Source organism: Solanum stenotomum, chromosome 6, assembly GCF_019186545.1.
Source record: "Solanum stenotomum isolate F172 chromosome 6, ASM1918654v1, whole genome shotgun sequence".
NCBI classification, from domain to species: domain Eukaryota; kingdom Viridiplantae; phylum Streptophyta; class Magnoliopsida; order Solanales; family Solanaceae; genus Solanum; species Solanum stenotomum.
This window is the reverse complement of record NC_064287.1, coordinates 31768795-31789264: the sequence shown is the minus strand read 5'-3', so window position 1 is coordinate 31789264 and position 20470 is coordinate 31768795. Positions and strand designations below refer to the sequence as shown.

Sequence of the window (20470 nt, the reverse complement as noted above, 5' to 3'; positions counted from 1 at the left end):
TACTGGGTATGTTTGGTATTAAGAAGATATTTTCTTGACAAACAAGTAAATTTTCAACCTATTTTTTAGTGTTTGATAAGCAAGCAAAAGAATTTATCCCAAAAACATGTGTATTCTAGCAAGACATTATGGGGTTAGCATAGAGTGGGGAGTGGAGGTTAGGGATGGCAGGGAATAAGAATTGGAGGCATTGGGTGGGTGGACAGAAGAGAAAGAGCTTGGAATGTTACTATCACTTGTGAAACTTATTTTCGCTATTTAATATTAGAAAAATCATTTCCTAATTTTTAAGAAACTTATTTTTCTAGAGAAAATGTTTTCCAAATATTTAGACAACCAAACATGATTGAAAAATATATATTTTCCTCCTTGCCATCCAGACCGTAGTGTCATAAAGATTTCACAAACCCAGTTTACTCTAATGAATATAGCTATGAGTAGCATTACGAAGGCTACCATACCATGACTGTTGGGATTGCACAAGGTGAGTGATTCCATTCTAAATTCCCACGTAGAAACAATACTTCAGTCGCTATAAATTTACTATAGCCTTTACCCTGGCTCGCCCCTATCTCTAAAGGGGCTTACGCACAAACGAATGCCTTCCCCTTCAAATTACAGCTGTGATTACAACTAATAAATAGTTGAATATTTTGCATTTCTCCTACATGAATTTTGCTTCCATCTTCAGCACATTTCTCTTCCTAGTACTTTTTTTTTGGCAATTCAGAACTTACTAGCCATCAGGAGCCCAAAGGTTACACAATGACAAGGTAATCCCGAGAAATAATAGCTTAGCGAATCCACAAATGACTTGAAGCTGCCAAAAAGAAATCGCAAATACAGTTACTTCGAAAAGAAAAGAAAAAGGAGATGGAGACATGACCTATTTTAAATACACAAGGCTGCATGCACCTAAGGTCTACTTCAACAAAGGTTTCCTCTCAAACTAGAATGGTTCGCGAGGAACCTGTTTGCTCGTGATCATAGAGAACAGACTTTTAAGACTTGAGAACCTGAAAATAACAAATGGAATTCACTTCAGCTGTCACTTCCAGAAAAAAGATGAATATGTGCAGTCTTAAGTTGGACAAACAGGCGTCATCAAGACTGTAAATTTGATTCAGGTAGAATCAGAGCTTAGATGATTATACATTAAAAGATGAACACATGTCCGGAACATCCTATTCAAACTAGAAGATGTCAAGAATAAGAAAAGCAATGTACCAGAAGCCTACTTGACAAAAACCTACGGAAATTGTGTAAAACATGAAACCAGTGCGCCTAAGGTGATCTTTCTATTATTTTTTATTTTTTAAAAAAACTAAATCTTTTTTCTTGTCTGAAATTGGCAATCAATAAATAAGTACCTGATGCTTTGGAACAGGAAAAGTCTAAACAGAGACCAAAATGACCAGTTCTCACATAGCTTCAGCTCTCTCTTGATATCTTCAGAGACCTTAGCTTGGCTGATGACTTAAAAGAATGTATTAGAGGGACCTCTTCGTCATCTTGTTTTTCTTCATCTGCCTCCTGGTCAGATCCACTGATTGATTCCTCATCTTCACTAGAATTGTGCTCGTCAAAAAGCTTCTTTCCTTGTATGTTCTGCTTCTTGGTCGGACGACCTCGACGTCTCCCGACTGTACCTTCCTTATCATCTATAAAAGAACTCACATTAGCAGTCGATTCAAACAGATCCTATGATTGCACAAACCATAAGTGACGTATTACTATGACATTAACTAGCTCAAAGGGAGTAGGATTGCCCAAGACTTATAAGGAGTCCACTCATCACATTAACCACCAATGTAAGACTTTTGTCATTCTTTAACAAATAATAACATAGAAACTGTTATGCAATGAATAATAATACATGAAATGTTATATAAGGATTATTTACTTAAAGGGCATCTATATTACCAATACACGTATCCTAATTCCACATTATCCTGCATAAAATAATACATATACTCCCACATTACTTAATGCTATATTTTTAGTACCGCAAATCAAATGCAATATGAAATTACGCATAGATCATATTTATCCCAGCTACATTAGTTAAGCGGGAATAAATTTTTCTAGTCCTTCCAACCAAACATTGTAGTATTCTAAGTGAAATTTACAAGCCATAGTAACATTCAATGATATCTAATCGGTTTTGATCTATTGCTTTCACAAGGATAAGGATTAGGTGACCTTTTTTCCAGAAGATGAACCAAGCCCAATTCTCCCAAAAGAAAATTCAAACAATCACATTTACTTGCAAAGAACAACAACCAATTCATCCAGAACTAAAATAAATAAATTAAACCAGTTTCTAGTGTAATCACAACCTTTGAAACTATTCATGACCCTTGACATGATTAGCTTTACCACCATGAAGGAAACCAAAGTGTCATAAAATTAGTAAAAATGGGAAAAACGAATAAAGACACCCAGCATGATGACTTCTAAAGTTGATTTAGATTTCAAACCTAGCTTGTGAACCATTGCTCAGCTCAATTATTCTCATTTATACACTCATACCCAAGTGACTTCATTTTTTTCTAAGGACATTTTAGAACTTGGTAGAACAATATGAAACAATAGGTTTAAGATATTATTTTCTAGAGATCATGGAGAGCAATGACAATACCACCACCAAAATTAGGAATAAGACAAATAACTTTTTGACGACATTTGATACACTTACATTAGGCACAATCGGTGTTAATTACAAGTTTGTTTAGTCTATTCAGGAATTTGTTGTTTGGCATACAGAATCAGTGTGAGACCAAGAATTTTCTGTCATTATTATTTTGTCAGAAATACTAATTTGTCCTAAAAGACAATTATTCAGTATTTGCATGAAACGTGTCAAAGTAGAGTGCAAAGGATACAGAGAATTCATATTCGAGCCCTTTTTACTTTAAGATTGAGACATTATTGTTGTTACTTAATGTGGCACACAACAGGATTGGTGTAATCACTTCCCAGTTTCACTCCAATTGCCTTCACTCGCCATCCCAAGATGACAAGAAGTTAACAGCATGGAACCTAATTTATAGTCAAACCAACCCCTCTTTAGTTTTTGAAAACTCCTCACACAGTTTCAGACATTATAGGCATGTGCTTACATATAACAGTTCCCTTTCACAGGAAAATAAAAAGGAAAAGAAAAGAAGCCCTTTGGAAGTGGACCCAAAACGAATACACTGAAACCAGGGCTGTTTAGTAGGGCTGAGAAACAAACAAGAATTAACTCACAAATTAAAGTGCACAGCATAAAAAGGGAGCAAGACTGGAGAAGACAAACTATAGAAAAAAAAACAAATTCAGAAAACTAAAAGTATATGTGTACCTTGTAAAACTTCACCCTTAGCATACTTCTCATGGACCGTATCTACAAATATATGATAGGGTCGCCAACCACTTGGATCTTCATCCGTGTTAACATTTTCAGTTCTTTTCTCGACATCTTTCAAGCTGATCACATAAGAGTTAAGTTGCTCATATGAGAGCTATGATATTACATTAACAAGAAAATAGCATCGAAAGATCAAATTATGACAAGACAGGGTTGCTTAGGCAGTTCTCTCAAGGACAACTTTAAAAACAAAAAAAGAGAGCTTAAATGGAAAAGATATACAATATACACCACTGACATGTCCAAAGGCAAGAAAACATTACGTCTGATGAGAAAGCTATAGCTGGTCATTAGTAAGGTTTTATTGATTTCTTTGAGACACATTGAGAGTGGCAAAAGTATCAACCTCCAATTATTCTTGATTCAGATACCAGTAACAAACTAAGGCTGTATCCGAGAGTAAGCAGCAACTACAGCTAATTTTTCACCAACTTCTCAGAGCAGTAGGCCTTGCATAGGTCAACATGGTACACCCCTAAACTTCATGTATGCCATTGCTTCCAGTGTCACTAACGGGCCAGAACAGTTGAAAGTGGGATGCAAACAGACTCTTCACAATAAACTCATTATATCAATGATTATTTGAGAGGAATCTTTTGCCTATTCCATGGTATTGGTTCCTAGAGGCACCTAAAAAGGTTTACTCTTCCTTGACCATTCTCACAGTGAGAAATCTGTGGAAATGGAAGATAGGTCACATCTACTGGTGATAAGATTAGAACCAGCTGTGATTTTATTGTTATATCACACACTGATTGTGAAACAAAGTGTGGAATATGTTTGGCACCAGATGGGTGACACCGGCTACTCTCAAAGACGTGTTCTAAGTTGGGAATTCAAGAGGAAAAGGAGTGGAGAGTGAAAATGGCTTCTCTGGCACTTCAGCGGCTAATAAGGAAAGAAAAAAAAAACAGGCTTAACCGCTTAAGAAGTTACCAATCTGGAAAAAGGCTGAAGTTAAAACTTTATGTGCATATCAGAGGATCACTAATAATTTGTAAGTTGAAGAAGTTAACAATAAAAATATCTGATGTGAATATCAATGATCATTTATACTTTTGTAAGTTTTTGGAGCAGATATGTGATCCCAGTTGGCAATGAATATTGCATAATTTTTGTAGAGAATCACATTCTCATCATGAACCTCTACTTCTGCATACTGCTTGTGAACGGTACATCCCCTATCACATCAACAAATAACTTCAATAAAAAGAACATATTTTTAAAACCAAAAAAAGAAAAAAGAGAAGTTTCTGCCATGGGAATCTGCCACAATCACGACAGCCCAAGCCCTAAAACCCCACCAGGATGTCCCAATTCTCAGGCAAATATCTACCCCTTCGGGGTGGCCCAGTGGTTTGGGCTTGGGACTTCCATGTTGGAGGTCTCAAGTTCGAAACCCCTTGCCAGCAAAAGGAAGGGTTTTCTCTTCTGGGTCGAGCTCGTCACACCAAGCTTGCCTAGTGCGGGTTACCTCTCCTATGTGGTTTGCGAGCTATTGCATAGGAGCAGGGGTTTTACCCTGTGCGCACCCAAAGGTAGCGGCTGTGGGTTTCCCTTGTCATCAAAAAAAAAAAAAAAAAAAAATTCTCAGGCATATATCTAACCAAGCCACATCTAAATCCAACCCTGTAACAAAGCAGAACACACAGTGTCCAAGCTTCTACAATATCCAAAACCCAAGGAACATGAGAAGATAATCTGTTGTTTCCTCAAGTTGTTCCATACCAGGGCTAACACAGAATTTCATTAAACGCCCTAGATAGATCATCTAACCGGATTGGAGTCAGAATGTTGGCCTTTCATTATGTGATTAAAACGGAAAATTACATTTGTAAGCTCTTACAAGTTCATAATATCTGGAGGAGGAAGTTTAGATATGAAATGCAGCACAGCACCATCCAAGAAAGATAAATGCTTTGGAGCATCAGTAAAGGCATATTGAATGCCTCCTGTGACAATATTCAGAAGATCTGACCGGTGCTTGTTTCTAGCAGCATTTCCAAATGTCTTAGCAAACCCACTGGCGAGATCTTCACATTCATGAAAAGTCTTTCTCGCTGATTCGTCGTCATCAGAGAAAAGTGCTACTAAGTACCGTTCATGGGCCTGCAAAATCAGAATCAAACATGCTCAATTACTCCACAAAGAAAAGAGACTACACTTTTTTCCAATACAATCTTGATTTTTTTGAGAACGACACTCTTTGTTTGGAAAGGAAGTACCTTGATGCCTTTCTGAATCTAGCATGTATACTTTCTTTACAAACAAAAGAATCTAACATGTATACTTTCTTTCTCGACAAACTTTTTTTACTCTGTTTTTTTTTAAACTGGTAAATTTGTATTTGTATCAATACTTACTTAAGTACCGTAAGAACCATATTTATAATAGAAGGAAGTACAAGCTTCCCAAGAGCTAAACCTATCTCTAGCTGGACCCTAAAACATCTAGAATTGACTCAGTCTCATTAGAATAAACATTTGTACGCCAAAAGCGGAACAACAAAATACATGCAAGTTTACTATACAGATGCAAAATTTAATCCAGTTGATCCACTTCTCCCCAAAGCATATTTGTCTCAACATACTAAGAATGAGCTCCCAATTGACATGTCATAGCCTTTCTCACTATCAAGTTTGCAAAAGATGCCAGGTTTTTCTAGTGAGATTCTGAAATAAATTGACTCATTAGCTATCAGCACTGCATCCTTTATATGTCTTCCTTTAATGAATGCCATTCGTTGTTTGTCCACCGGCCTCTTCAATCTCTCTGTCAGGACATTAGAGATCAACTTGTAAAAGTTTTCAATCAGACTGATAGATCTAAAAATCTTTGAGCTCCTTTGCCCATGTCTTCTTATGATAAGAATCAGGGCAATAGATGTTGCATTAAAACTTTTTTCAAACATAGCATTTGAATGGAAATTATGAAATATGTCTCTTTATAACCTCCCAGCAATTTAGACAGAAACCCATTGTATACCCATCCGTGCCAGGGGCTTTGTCTATAGCACATCTAGCTGAGTAGTTTGTTCTTCTGAATCTTCAAATTCCCCTGCTCATTCCTGCTCCACTCTTTCAGACTCCACCGTTTCCCGACATTGTCAACAAAACATTCTTGAGTTTAACCACCAAATTTGAAATTTGAAATGACTTAGATTGTTCCCAGTGTCCACAGAACAGAGCAATTGGGACATGATCTGTAACCACTCTCTGTAGAGTACATTGCTTTAGATCACTGAATTGGCTATTCCATTCTGTGGATACCAGTATCCTGTCTATTCTAGAGGAATTAGTATGGTTGTCTCCTATAAACCAAGTGTAAGTTCCACATCAAGCTGCAAATCAACTAGCTCCATGCCATCCATACAATCTGAAAATTCCCCCATAGATGAAGTTCTCTTAATGCAGTCCCTTTTTCATATGGGAATCTATATATATATATATATATTAAATTGACCATATTCACCACAGATAGGCCATGGCCACTCCATTAGACTTTTGACGTCAGCTAATTCCTCTCATACCAGTCTCCTTTCCAATTTTCTGTTAGAAGCATACATATCAGTGATATGGCATTCAAAATCATTTAATTGGGCCTTGAAGTTATAGGATAGAGTGTACGCTTCAACCTATAAAATTTCCTCTTTCCATACTCTTGCATCCCATAAGAGAAGAATTCCTGCCACTAGCTTCCAAAAATGCATATCTGATCTATCTCCCTGCCCATATCTGTTTAACTATATCCTGCACATTCCCTTCTAACTTTGTTTCTTGGAGGCAGACCGTCTGTTTTCCAATCTTGAATCAGACTCTGCACCACTCTCCTTTTCCCCAAATCATTTAACTCCCTAACATTCCAAACATCTTGTGTAGTTTGAGTAAATTTTGTTGAACCCACATTGTTGGGTTCATCCCCTTATCAAGTAGAGATTCTTGTTGCTGAATGAAGGAGGTTCAACCTCCTACACGTCCCAGATTTCCCCAGTATTTGTCATCTCCAGCTGTGATTGTTGATTTCGAGAGATATCTAGAATTATCTCTTCCTGCTCTTCACTTACAGATTCTTCTGGGTTTGCATACAAAGAAGTCCAGCTTCATTTTCCCCCTTCTCTTTTTCAATTCGCAGTTGATCTCCACTGATTGCCAGATTATCCAGTGTTGTTGTGTTCTCCTGTTTCATGCACTGATCAGAGAAATAAACTGCCGATGTTTCTTCTAGAATTGCTTCGTGGAAATAATCATCAGCGATCTAGGGTATATGTTGTTAAATATGACTTGTGCCTGATCAGGCACAAAATACTTAAGGTCCAAAACCATCTTTAAATCCAGCACATGTCCTGCATGTGTTCCCCAGCCTTATTTTTAAAAATTGTTACAGTTGTACCCACGTGGGTCTCCCCAACATCTGTCATCCCTACATCCTCGAAGGATCTATTACCAGCTAGGTTGTTTGTTGTTCCAGTTCATCTTCTCCGATGACTTCTCTGCTGCTCGTCGGAATTAGCTTGAATCGAGTTTTTCTCAGTCCAGATCAGGATGAAGAAGTTGACTCATCTCTAGAGATAGTTACTTCGTTTGGAAATTACCGACCATCACCTCGTACTTCAATTCTAGCCCACTTGAAATGGTTTCTTAGCTCTGCTTCCTCCTCCGTCGGTTTCCAACCACCACATAAATCTCCAATTTCATGGAAAGTCTCATTTGAATATAGGTGCAGAGCCAGACCCATTGCCCTAATTCATTTGGTTTTGGGCTTGCACGAGGCTGGCACGCATCCTGTAGAAGGATTCCACAATTCTAGTTTAACTTTGTTCTTTTTCCAAATCCATTCTCCCTGGAGAATTTGCTCTGCCATGTCTCTGTTTGGGAACTCAAATAGAGAACAGGCACCCATCTCATAAATATTAACCCCAAAAACCTTCTTCCAAACTGTTGATGATTCAAACATCTGATGAAGAGGGGATATCAGACTTTGTCATGTCGAAGGACCGAAAGATGCATCTTCCAAGTAGACCTTGTCCTCCATTTTTGACAGCAGTAGTGGCTTTAACCACTTTACCCTTATTTGTGGTTACCACTGGGCTGGTATTGGTTGCCATTTACTATCCTCAACGCTTTTGCATAAACCACATTAATGTCGTATGCCCTGAAGGAAGCCTTCGCAGACATCTGTGGGGAGCGTTTAATGAAATTCTCCATCTTAAATGCTACACTTCTCCATACTGCACTAATGCCTGTTTCTGGAACAATGATGCGTTGATAACTGATCTGGCCTCTCCCTTCAATGATAAGATACACATACACCTCCCATGAGAGTTGTGTTTCCTGGTACCAAAATATTCTGCGACCTGGTGTTTATGTCTCCATCTTCTCAACAGATTTTTCTGATCAGATGATGCTTCTTTGAGAATAAAGCATATCCAATCCAAGCTCTTCTCATTGAGCGGGACCCCCGACTTCATATTCTGCTTCTCTCTACCCAGTCGTACCATGAAACATTAGATTTGACCTATAACCAATAAACAGCAGGGACTGAGTGGTATCTCAAGTGGGCTAGAATCAACGTACAATGATATGCATCTTTCAGGGCAAAATAGCAAACAAGGACATGCATCTTTGTTACAAGCATGGCATTTGTCCATCCTAGCTCCTTGAATTATAACTACAACCAACTCAAACACACCCCATGAACATGAATAATATACACCGACAAGCCTTGGAGCAATGGTAAAGTTGTGTCCGTGTGACTGACCTATAGGTCACGGGTTCAAGCAGTGGAACCAGTCACTGATGATTGGGTCAGGGTAGGCTGCTTACATACATACACCCCCACCCCCTTTGACGGTGGCTCTTCCCCTGACCCAGCATGAATGGGGATGCTTCATGCACCGGGCTCCCCTTTTTTATACACTCAGTCAACCAAACATTTTAACCATATCATTATCGAATTTTGAAGACAGACTTCTCTTCTGCAATTTCATCAAAAAGCTCACTAGAAATTGGAAGGCCAACCTGCCAAGTGACAAAAATAAAACAGGAATCATCTCAGTTAACAAGTAGTGATGCTCACCCTTTTTAGTGCCTCTAGGAACAAACATGCAACATCTGCACCGTTATTCCTTAACACAGTTAGCAAATGCTTAATAACCTCAGATACACTTGTCCCATGCATTGAAAGATGAGATAGTATCTCTGGAGCAAGATATTCCTGTAGATATTACAGTGATGAAATATGTTAGCACCTGATAAAGATAATTAACGGTATGCCTCCTAATCTTTGCTTTCTAAATGATAGTGCAGTAATACAAAAAAGCATTGCCAAAATCTATATAAGAAGTACAGCTAGGAATAAAGTATAGAAAAGTCCAACTATGAAAAGAGAATACACCTAACCTTAGGAACTGCATCAACAGCAACCAACTTCCCAACAGCAATGATCACAGCATCTCGATTTGTCTCCTCAATGTATTCCCTATTAGAATCTTCTTCTTCAGCCTCATCTGTATCCACGTTAGAAGATGAACGAAAGTCTCAAAAGACATCCCTCATGTGCAGAAAGAAACCCTTTCTGGGATTGAATGGATAAGTTATGGACTTATTTATGATGTTCTGGATGCTTAAAACACTTTTTTGGTCAAGTTAAAAAGACTCTTATTCTTTCATTGACACCTCTGGGTGGACCATGGAGATCTATTTTCCACGACTCAACAGATTAGGTGATCAAGTTTTTGCAGTATCTTTTTTTTGTTTACTTTATATTAATGAAATTTTTGCGTGAAGCTTCACTCTTCATGACATAAGAGTGCTTACATTGCAAAATAGGGAAGTGAAACAGTTATTTTCCTCCTGTATTTGGTTATGTCGGGAGCAGATGTACACTTTAGTTTCTTAATATTCTTTCCAACAGACAAAGTAAAGTTAGATCCTTACCAAAGAAGTAATGCTAGGAAAAAGATGCACAAAATGGTTTCCTTTTGAAAATCAAGCTTCACAACAAGAACATAACAAAAATAAAAACCAATGTGCAACAACACTGTTAAAGAATGACAAAAGTCCCACATCGGTAGTTAATGAGATGGGTGGACTCCTTATAAGGCTTGGGCAATCCTCCTCCCTTTGAGCTAGCTTTTGGGGTGTGAGTTAGGCCTAAGACCTAGTAAATCTATTCCTTCAATTAAGATTTTTTTTTTATGACAACACATTCCTTCAATTAAGACATAGCATATGAGGAAACAAATGAATTCAATAAAAGTACACATTTCGCATTCAAATTCATGTAACTGCTCAAGAACCAAAGTGTTTTCATAGTAACCATGGCAATGATGATAAGTTTACATCAAAGCACACTATTTAAAAGTGCTATAATAAGAAGCATGATACTAAAAGTAATTGTTCTAGATGCAGGCTTTTCTACAGTTAAAGATAAATAATAGTGTTAGAGCCATACTATTATTCCTCTATACAACTGTAAGATGTGAGCTAGAGCTGCCACACATTTAGAGAAAACAGCGAATGGGAGAGCAAAAACCACCTGGAATATGTAGTTGGCGTTCACAAAGCTTCCAGAACTTTTGAAGAATGGCTTCATCTGGAGAGTACCCCAAAGCTTCTATTTCCGTGGATGCAAAGGTTGCTTTCCTGAACAGACACCACTGTTCTGAAAAAATAACACAAACCTAGACCAAGAAAAACAACAAACTCAATTAACCAAAAGAGAACATAGATGGCACTAACAGGAGATAGGTGAACATAGATGTTTGGAAATTACACATGGTCAGATGTAGATATTTAAAAATAATGCTTACCCTACATGCAAGTTGACTTGCACGAAGACCTTCCGGAGAATTAGTAGTCAGGAAGGACTCAAGTAGTTCAAACAAGGCACTGCGTTTTGAGATTACGGAAGATATAGATTGTTCCAGGACTGTGCCAGAGTTGATGATAGAGTGTAGGCACCAGCAAACATGCAGATGCATGTTAAGAAGCAGAAATCCAATTACCTGAACAGTAAGCCAAAGCAGTTGTGTATTGGCAAGACTACAAAAAAGTATTATTCAAACTACAGTACACCCACCTCGTCATCAATACTTCTTAAGTTCTTAAGAGTCTCTGCAAGATCGTTATACAAGCTTTCAATGGAAATTTGCCTTGACAATTGAAGTTCATACAACCTTTTCAAGTTAACAAGCATTGAATATTCATCATCACCATCCTGCAACAACAAAAATTGCACATTTTAACCAAAATGCATCAATAAAACACGTAGTCCCCTTCAATTTGTCAAGGGCACATACAGCAACTTCTTTTATTGCAGATTTAAGTTTGATAATGAGCTCATCTTCAATCCCCTTCAATTTGTTAAGGGCAAAGTCCTGTAACTCCCCACGACTCTCAGTAGCACAGAAGTTCAGAGCTTTTACACAAGATCTCAGAGCTTCCTTCTCACCATGCTTGAAAAATGCTTCTTTCATCAGAAGTACAGCAGATTTAAAATTCTGAAAAAGCAAAAGAAAACAGCTTTTAGTTACCAGTTCAAAAAAAAAATGACTTCATATAGGCAATCCCCTATATAGTTCATGATTGTAATAAGTTCCACAAACGCACCTGATCTTGTCTTTTAAGAGAATAGAGCTCAAGGTTCATATGAACAATGATTTCAAGTAGATAGGGAATTTTTGCTTTGTCAGACATAAATTTGCGAAGAAGCTGTGGATAATTCCTCATCATAGCAATGGTTATATCACGCTTAGAACTTTCAAACACGTCCTGCCGATTACAATGTAAGCATTCAAAGAATTCAGTATCCTGTAGTAGTATGGCTGAACAACACCAATATAATTTGTCATTGACAAAGAACACTAAAGAAGGAACCTATCTAAAATAATCTAAATAAATTTTGAACTTGAGGTGAAACACTATGACTGCAAAAAATCAAAACCACAGCATCTAGATACTCATTCTGCGTACAGCTTGGAATGATGTCCCTACTGAGCATTGAGCAAACAGAGTTACCGTCTATGTTCCATGGTACATGAAAATAATCTGACTGCTCACTATATTATCAAACTCCAAGTATAATAAAATGTCTTAATGATGTTATAAAAATGTTAAAGATGGTAACATGATAATATACGAAAATGGCACTTCTTCCACTGACTAATACTAGCAAGTAATCTGGACGTATTTGACCACCTGACCTCATTTAAGACAAGCATACAGTTCAAGAAACTGCTAAAACAGTACAGATCTACCAGGTTGCAGAAATATCACCAACTTATTGTTTCACAAGAACTTTCTTGGAATCCATTCTCAGGTGTAAATGGTGAAGTTTGAAGCACAAATATAACATTTATTAAGGGTCTCAGAGAGTATCAACAAGAAGAACAAAAGAACCTCACCTTTTGTGCCTTAGTATAATATTGTTTTTTATTATCACTGGCAGGAACAATCTTCTCTCCAACTGCCTTCCTAATGGACGCAAAAAGCAGCCGAATTAGGTTTGTTGCATCTACATCACTTAGTTCAGCTGATAGCTCTTCTTCCAAGAGCATAGACAGGATACGTTTCCAATCCTGTAAGGACATAATTTTCAAGTGAATATTTTCCTCAACCACAGAACACACTCAGGTATCCAGGATAAGAAGGAGACCCTTCTTAAGTTTTCCTATGATAAAATAGGATTATAGGTGTCAAATCAATATAAATAGAAAATGCCTATAAAGGCAAGTTGTAGAAAATACTAGTCTAACCAAACTAAAGATAATTGTATTACAGCATCAATACTAAAAATCATAGGGAAATACTGAACAAAATCAGAAATTATACAGTAACTTATAACGTCTTTAAAACAAAGTTGAGCCACTAGAAGACTAGGCTCATTGAAAGTTGTAGGGAGATACTACTCTAACCAAACTACAGATATCATATGGTCATAGCAATTCCATTCTTTAGATTAAAAGATAGTGTACATAACCTACTTTCATGGCGTCCATATACTCCCAAATATCATCGATGACATACATACTCAGCATTTCGTCTTTTGAAAACTCTCCCAATATGCGCAACAGTCTATTAAGATGAACCTCAGAAGAATCAGCATTATCCCCTGGAAATTTTTTGTTATCAGTACACTTGTATTAATCAATCAAGCAAATAGAAAGCACAGCACAGGATGCAGAACAATGTGATAAAAACCTGAACTAGATTGTGAACTGTTCAATCGCTGGGCAATCAGATTATCATACACTAGAGCTCCAATGGCACGCCTGATTTCAGGTGGATCATCAATTAGCAAATCATATAAAGAACTTAATTCCTCCTCGGGAACACGTTGATGTCTGCAATCAAAAGAAAAAAAAAGATGTCAGCAAAATATGAATAACTTGATAAAAGAGCACATTTCAACAATCTGCTGGTAACAATATTAAAAATGCAAGAGGCTTGCATTGTCAAGAAATTACCTTATCAGTTGTTTCACGAGTCCTATAGCACATACTGCCACAGAAATATCAACATCATCAGCAAGCTCGATCATCCTTTTATAAAATCTCTCCGTGAAAAGGCCAAGAGATGGTACATTATCATCCACCTCATAAAGATTCTGCAGTGCAAGAACTGATGCCTTCCTTACACCATCACTCTTAAGAGGGTAAAATTAAGAGCCAAATGCATCGTTAGAATTTTCAATTTAACAACTGAAGATTGAAGATAAAATCAAATTGACATCCACTTACTTTATCATTCAATGTCCATCCGAGATATTTCAAATACAAATCCTGCAAAAACAGGGAGGGGTATGACAGGATCCAGACACCCAATGACTGTATGCATGCCATTCTGATATCAGGTTCGACATCTCGATAACGGTGCATAAATAGCCTACAAATTTCAGCATACAAAAAGGCAAAACAAAATTAAAAATGCCCCTCAAGTAATTAAAAATATGTATCATTAACATAAGGTGCATACCCAGTAAATATCTTCCGCATCATCTCCTCTATTATTGTTATCTTTTCATGGGTCATGGATAATCTTTTATTTAGTGATTCAACTCGAGGCCCATCCACTTTCTTCTTCTGTTCAGCATTTAGCTGTCTCTGTGTGGTTTCCCGCTGTGAACCAAGTACTTTGGCAATGTGTATAAAGGATGTAACAAGTTGAAGCCCCATTAATGAAGCAACCTGACGATATACTCTAGGAGGAGTGCTGAAATGCATGTTCACAAGACAATGAGCCAAAATATTACCTTAAATTTAGAATACCAACATACAAGCTACTTACCATGATAGCGCAATCACATAATCCATGCACTTGTCAAACAAGACCCTATCAAAAAGTGGTCCATTTTCACATTCAGCAACCAGTGTATCCCAGAAGTAGACGAGGTTATCTTTGAAGTTCTTGAAGTCCTTCTTCTTTGAAGTTTGATAATCCTCAACTTCACCCTAACATCCAAAGGAGATTAGGTAAAATTAGAATTGCATGTCTATGCATGAAGTTCCTGTTTAATGCATATTGAACTGACGCCAAATAACATATTACAACAACATACACAGTGACGCCAAATAACATATCAAATAAGGAAATGTCATCAATATGATGAATGAATATACCCTTTTAGCCATGTTTACAAGAGCAACTACAACATCATCAACATCGGTTTGGTCCAAGAAATCTTCTTCAATATGATATTTTGCTCCACATGCCTGCAAAACCACAAATTTCCACCTATCATGTCACATCATTAAAATGGAACCTGTCTATGGCTGATATGTGGAGATGGTAAAAACATAGTATGCAAGCTAAAGAAACATCCACATATTATCAAATTACCTCAAACATCATGCTCAATAGTCCAGCCATTGCAGCTTTCGGATCCTTCTCATAGTGTTCCACCCAATGCTTGACCACTAGAGGAATTTGTCTCCTATCACCTTTAACAACATCTGCAAATAAAGGAATGGATGTCCTATCATCAGCATGTGTAAACCACCACAATAGATATACACAAAAAGGATTCAACAGAGAGAAAGTAAAATCTAATTAGAATCAGGTAACGAGGAATTGAAGCAAGCAAGCACAAGAAAACAAACTGACTGGTATAGCTTCTGATGGTTTCATTCCTTGAATAGGAAGTGAGTCACCTTCAAAGAAAAGGATTAGTTGAAGTGACTTTTTTTTGGACTGGTAAGGCATAGCTGAAGTGACTTTTCAAAGAGGAATGAGTATTTCTTATGGAATAATCACAGAAGGCCTTTGATTGTGGCTATGTGTTTGAAATTCAAAATCCAACAGTAATTGAAACTTCCAGGTGGACCAAAACAGTGATGGTCAAGGCATGCAAGGCTTTTGGGGTTAATATAATGGGATTTGAGCATGAAATCCTGGACATGATCTTGCACATGGAACATAAGAGGCAGCTGCAATTGAATAAACAAAAATCTGAAGGAAGTTCAGCAAAAAAGTCACAGAGAAAAGGTGAACTCGAGCTAGAAAGGCTAAAATGTGGTTTAAATTATGATGGCATGGCAAAGGAAGATAGGGGCAGGTTTCACGAAGCTCTTTCTAAATGAAATTAAAAATTATCAGTTGGACCGTGCGGGGGCAGAATGAAGCAGCTAAGAGAAGTTCAGTGAAATCTTTACTGGGTAAATGGAAAAGCAGACATAATTTGCCTGCAGGAGACAAAAATAGTAGACTGGTCGTCACAGATGATTCAACAGATGTGGGGCAATAGATGGGCTGGTTGGACTGAGCTCAAAGCAAGTGGTAGTAGGGGTGGCTAGTAATTCTTTGGGATAAAAGGCTGTGGGATTGCATTGATATACAACAAGGTTCATACACTCTCTCATGTATGTTAGAAAGTTCTCAAGAAGAATTCTGATGGTGTTTCAAAGGTGTTTATGGCCCTCATTCTAATCCAGAAAAGAGGAATTATGGCTCGAACTTGCAGTAATTAGAGGTATCTGGAACAAGCAGTAGGGTCATCGGTGGTGATTTCAATGTATTCAGATTTGAAAGTGAAAGATATAACTGCATCCGAAGATCAAAAGTCATGAAAAGCTTCTCAGATACCATTCAAAATCTGAACTTAAATCAACCTCCCTTTACAGGATGCTTTCTATACTTGGTCCCGAGGAGAATATTCTATTCAAGCCTCTAGAATAGACAGGTTTTTGACATCACCTGAATGGAGCGACACCTTTAAAGCTGTAAAACAAATTGCTCTTCTAAAAGTTATGCCAGACCATAGACCTGTACTTTTGGAAAATGGTGACTGGGAAGACAATCCTTCCTATTTTTAATTTGAAAACATGTGGTTGCTAGAGGAGGGGTTCTTGGATAAAATTAAAGAATGGTGGCAGAACTACTCTATCAAGGGTAGTCCAGATTTTATTTTCTCTCAGAAATTGAGGTGTCTTAAAAAAGATATCACTGACTGGAACAGAGAAATCTTTGGCAAGATGGAAACCAGAAAGAGCACAGCACTGGATGAACTTATGGTTATTGAGCAGGCAATCGAAAAAAGGCTCCCATCCCAAGCAGAAAAAGACAAGATGATGGTCCTAAAAATGGAAGTACAACAGATTGCTAAGGCTGAAGAAGTATCATGGAGGCAAAAATCCAAGTGTTTATGGCTTAAGGAGGGTGATAGAAACACCAAATATTTTCAAAGGATGGCAAGCTCTCGCAGGAGGAACAATCTGATTGATATATTGATACAAATGATACATAATGAAACAGTATGTAACAACCTCCAAACAAAGTGTTCAGTACAAAAAATGTTTCCCAAAATTTCCACAAAAGTAGCTATAAAGACAAAATAAGAATCCTACAGCATTTTCTTCACCAACAGGACGCCCATACTGATGAGTGTTTCACATTTGTCCAAAAATTAGTGGACGAGATTGGCATTTCATTCAATGGGTGGAAACAAAATGCAATAATGAATCAAATTCTGCCACTTGCTATTGTAAATTACAGAATTTACAGACATTTAAAGGACCATTTTCAGCAAGCAAATTGAAAGCTTTTACACTCTCAAAGTCATCAATTCAATATTAACCTAAAATTACCATAATTAAAATTATAGCACAGTAGCCAAACTCAAAGATATAACTTAACTCACGCTTTCGACTATAATTGGGTAGCACACCCTAAAAATTCCATAGATTCTTGAATTACCAAAATTGAACTTTAAATGTCATAATGGAAAATTACATAACATGGTCAAACTAAACGATCACAACCTCCATTCACGCTTTCTATCTATTGAGTAGCGATAGACTAAAACTTCTCTAGTAACTTTCAGAATTAACCTGAAATCACTGTAACCTCCATTCACGCTTTCTATATATTGAGTAGCGATAGACTAAAACTTCTCTATTAACTTTCAGAATTAATCTGAAATCCCTGTAACCTCCATTCACTCTTTCTATATATTGAGTAGCGATAGACTAAGGACCCATTTGGCCATAGATTTCCCAAGTAAAATTTGGGGATTTGGCAAATAGTGTTTGTCCATACAATTTGCCATTATTTGGCAAATAACCCAAATACTAGAAAAAACTAGTATTTGGGCCAAGTCTCATTATTTGGGAACTTTTAATCATTCAAATTCTACACCAAACTTTTATCTTTTACAAGAAATCCCTCTATAATAGTTGTTTGTGTTGTTTTACATAATTTTTTACGTAAACATCAAAGTAGTAATGGAATATTCAGTGAATATGAAAGTGATGATATGGTTATTGATGAAAATGATGAACAATCGGCTTAGGGTAACAAACCCATGTGCCATGTAATACAAACATATGGTTAGTTTTGATAGTTTTAAAAACTTATGGGTATAAATCATATTTCTTAAAAAGGTTAAATATATTTCCCATATACTATGACCAAACTATGACCAAACACATGGTGAAATTTCACCCAAATTTTCACCCAACTAATATTTCCCAAAAAAAAAATTGGAAATCTATGGCCAAACGCTAGCTAAAACTTCTCTAGTAACTTTCAGAATTAACCTGAAATCACTGTAATGAAAGCACCACAACACTAATGAACTAAAAGATAATTCCATGTCTACTTTCAACATAATCGACTAGTGTAAGCCCAAAATTTCTCTCGTTTGAATCTTCAAAATATACCTGAAATTAAAAGAACAATACATAACACTACGATAACTAGACCACAACTTCCATATTTGCACTTTCAACATTATCCGATAGCACAAGCCTAACAATGCTTGTCTCAATATTCAAAAATAATCTGCTAGTACCATAGCAATACAAACTAGAAACCAAAACCTAGCATAATTTCCACCCGTGCTTTCAACAATAATTGAGGAAGCCAAACCTACAATTTCTATATAATCTCAAACTGCAAAAATAAAAACTACAGAACATTAGTCCAACTAGAAGACCACAACTTCCATTCCTCCACTCAACATAATAAAATTTCAGAATGACATGCAAACTAGAAGACCATAATTTCCACTGTGCTACCAACAATCGAGAAACAAAGCCTAAAAATCTATAGATTCCCAAATTCAAATTAAACATCAAAACTATTGTAACAAAACCTAGAAAACAGCAGACAAAATTTATAATACCAATTAAACTCTGATGAGCATTTCTAGCAGCAGCAGCAGCAGATGAAGTGCCTCCTAAAGCCTTACTCCGCTTAGCTCTAGCACGAGAGTCTTCAAAGTCCTCGGACGATTCTTCTCTCTCTTCCTCATTCACACTGCTGTGTAATTGCTCTTCGTTAACCCTAGTTTGAGCTCTCGTTCGTTTCTGTAAACCATTAACTCAATAATTACGTCTCAACTATTAACTTAATCAGTTGAATACTGTTGAAATTGAAAACCAAACTCACCGTACGACGATTCGCTGTTTCCGATACCACTGGTTCCTCCTCCATGAATTGCTGTTGTTGTAAACCCTAGAAACCGAAGCAAAGAAGAGAGAACTATGCAGAAGAACGAGACGGTGAGAAAATGAAGAGATTTGTGGGATCGTATTGCGTACTGCCTACACTTGGAGTTGCCGTTTTTGTGAGATTGAAAACGATGCTTATGCTTTATATGCCACGTCTTAACTCAATTATCAGCTAATTCATTTAGACACTTGGCACAAAAAGTTTGTTCCACACTTTATTTTAACATCATTTTCAAAAAAAAATTCTTTTTAATATCTCAGACTCACACCATAGTCTACCACCAAAAATTTACAATATACTTTTAATTTACCTTTTGAACACATACAAAAAAAGAATTTAACTCTTTAAATCTTCCTTAATAAAGTTTATTTCTCTTATTCTCTTTTTCGTTACTGCTACTCATTCACCCATTTTCGATCATTTTTGTAGAACAAATTCTATAACGGAAAGTGGAGTAATTTCAATATTGGGTCAAATTGTTTACTGGTATTTGTTCACCGTTATACATGTTGCAGATGAATTCACACCTCTGTTCATAAATTCAAAAAAGAAAAATCAAATTTTCGAACAACTGATATAAAAGTAGCTTTTAAGATTAAATTTTTAGTTTTAATTTCCAATTTTAGTTTTAATCTTAATTTCTGAATTATGTGTTATAAACCATGGAAACAAATAAAATTTTCACTTGTAAATTCCTACCCTAAAGGGAGTAAAAAAATATTAAACGTTTTAGGATTATTTGATCTGAAATAAAATCTCTTAAAGATAAAATGTAAAATAATCAACTTCATTTTTTCTTTGTAGTGAAAATCTTTGTTTCTGATTATTCACTTACATTGGTGGCAAAACGATGGTGAACTAGAGGTGGGTTTTAGGAGAAGAGAAAAAAGAGGTAGGGTGCGGGTGGGTAGAGTGCGGGTGGATAGGGTGAGGGTGTATAAATATATATTTATTTATTTTGAAACTCTTTTATTATTTAGTTCTTTTTTTGTTCAAAATTCATTTTTATGATTATTTTAAGTTAAAATGTCATATGTTATTGTTTGATCTGTTATTCTGCCACATCACTTACGTGTGTATTACACGCAGCTTTTTTTATTAGTTGTTAGAA

The 20470-nt window shown here is 36.6% G+C and overlaps 1 protein-coding gene across 1 annotated transcript; it reads right to left on the bottom strand.

The window, feature by feature from the left end:
* Nucleotides 1-758: 758 nt before the first annotated feature.
* On the bottom strand, nt 759-19505 carry LOC125868102 (sister-chromatid cohesion protein 3). Its single transcript, XM_049548706.1, has 22 exons — nt 19297-19505; nt 19031-19214; nt 15250-15362; nt 15030-15122; nt 14698-14861; nt 14386-14622; nt 14151-14295; nt 13878-14056; nt 13612-13754; nt 13395-13522; nt 12816-12989; nt 12022-12183; nt 11712-11912; nt 11492-11629; nt 11223-11417; nt 10949-11093; nt 9811-9917; nt 9488-9625; nt 5259-5521; nt 3347-3471; nt 1371-1661; nt 759-1016 (listed from the first exon to the last, which is right to left on the bottom strand). The coding sequence occupies exons 1-21, from the start codon at nt 19339-19341 to the stop codon at nt 1432-1434; spliced, it is 3309 nt and encodes a 1102-aa protein (XP_049404663.1). The 5' UTR covers nt 19342-19505; the 3' UTR covers nt 759-1016; nt 1371-1431.
* Nucleotides 19506-20470: the final 965 nt, after the last annotated feature.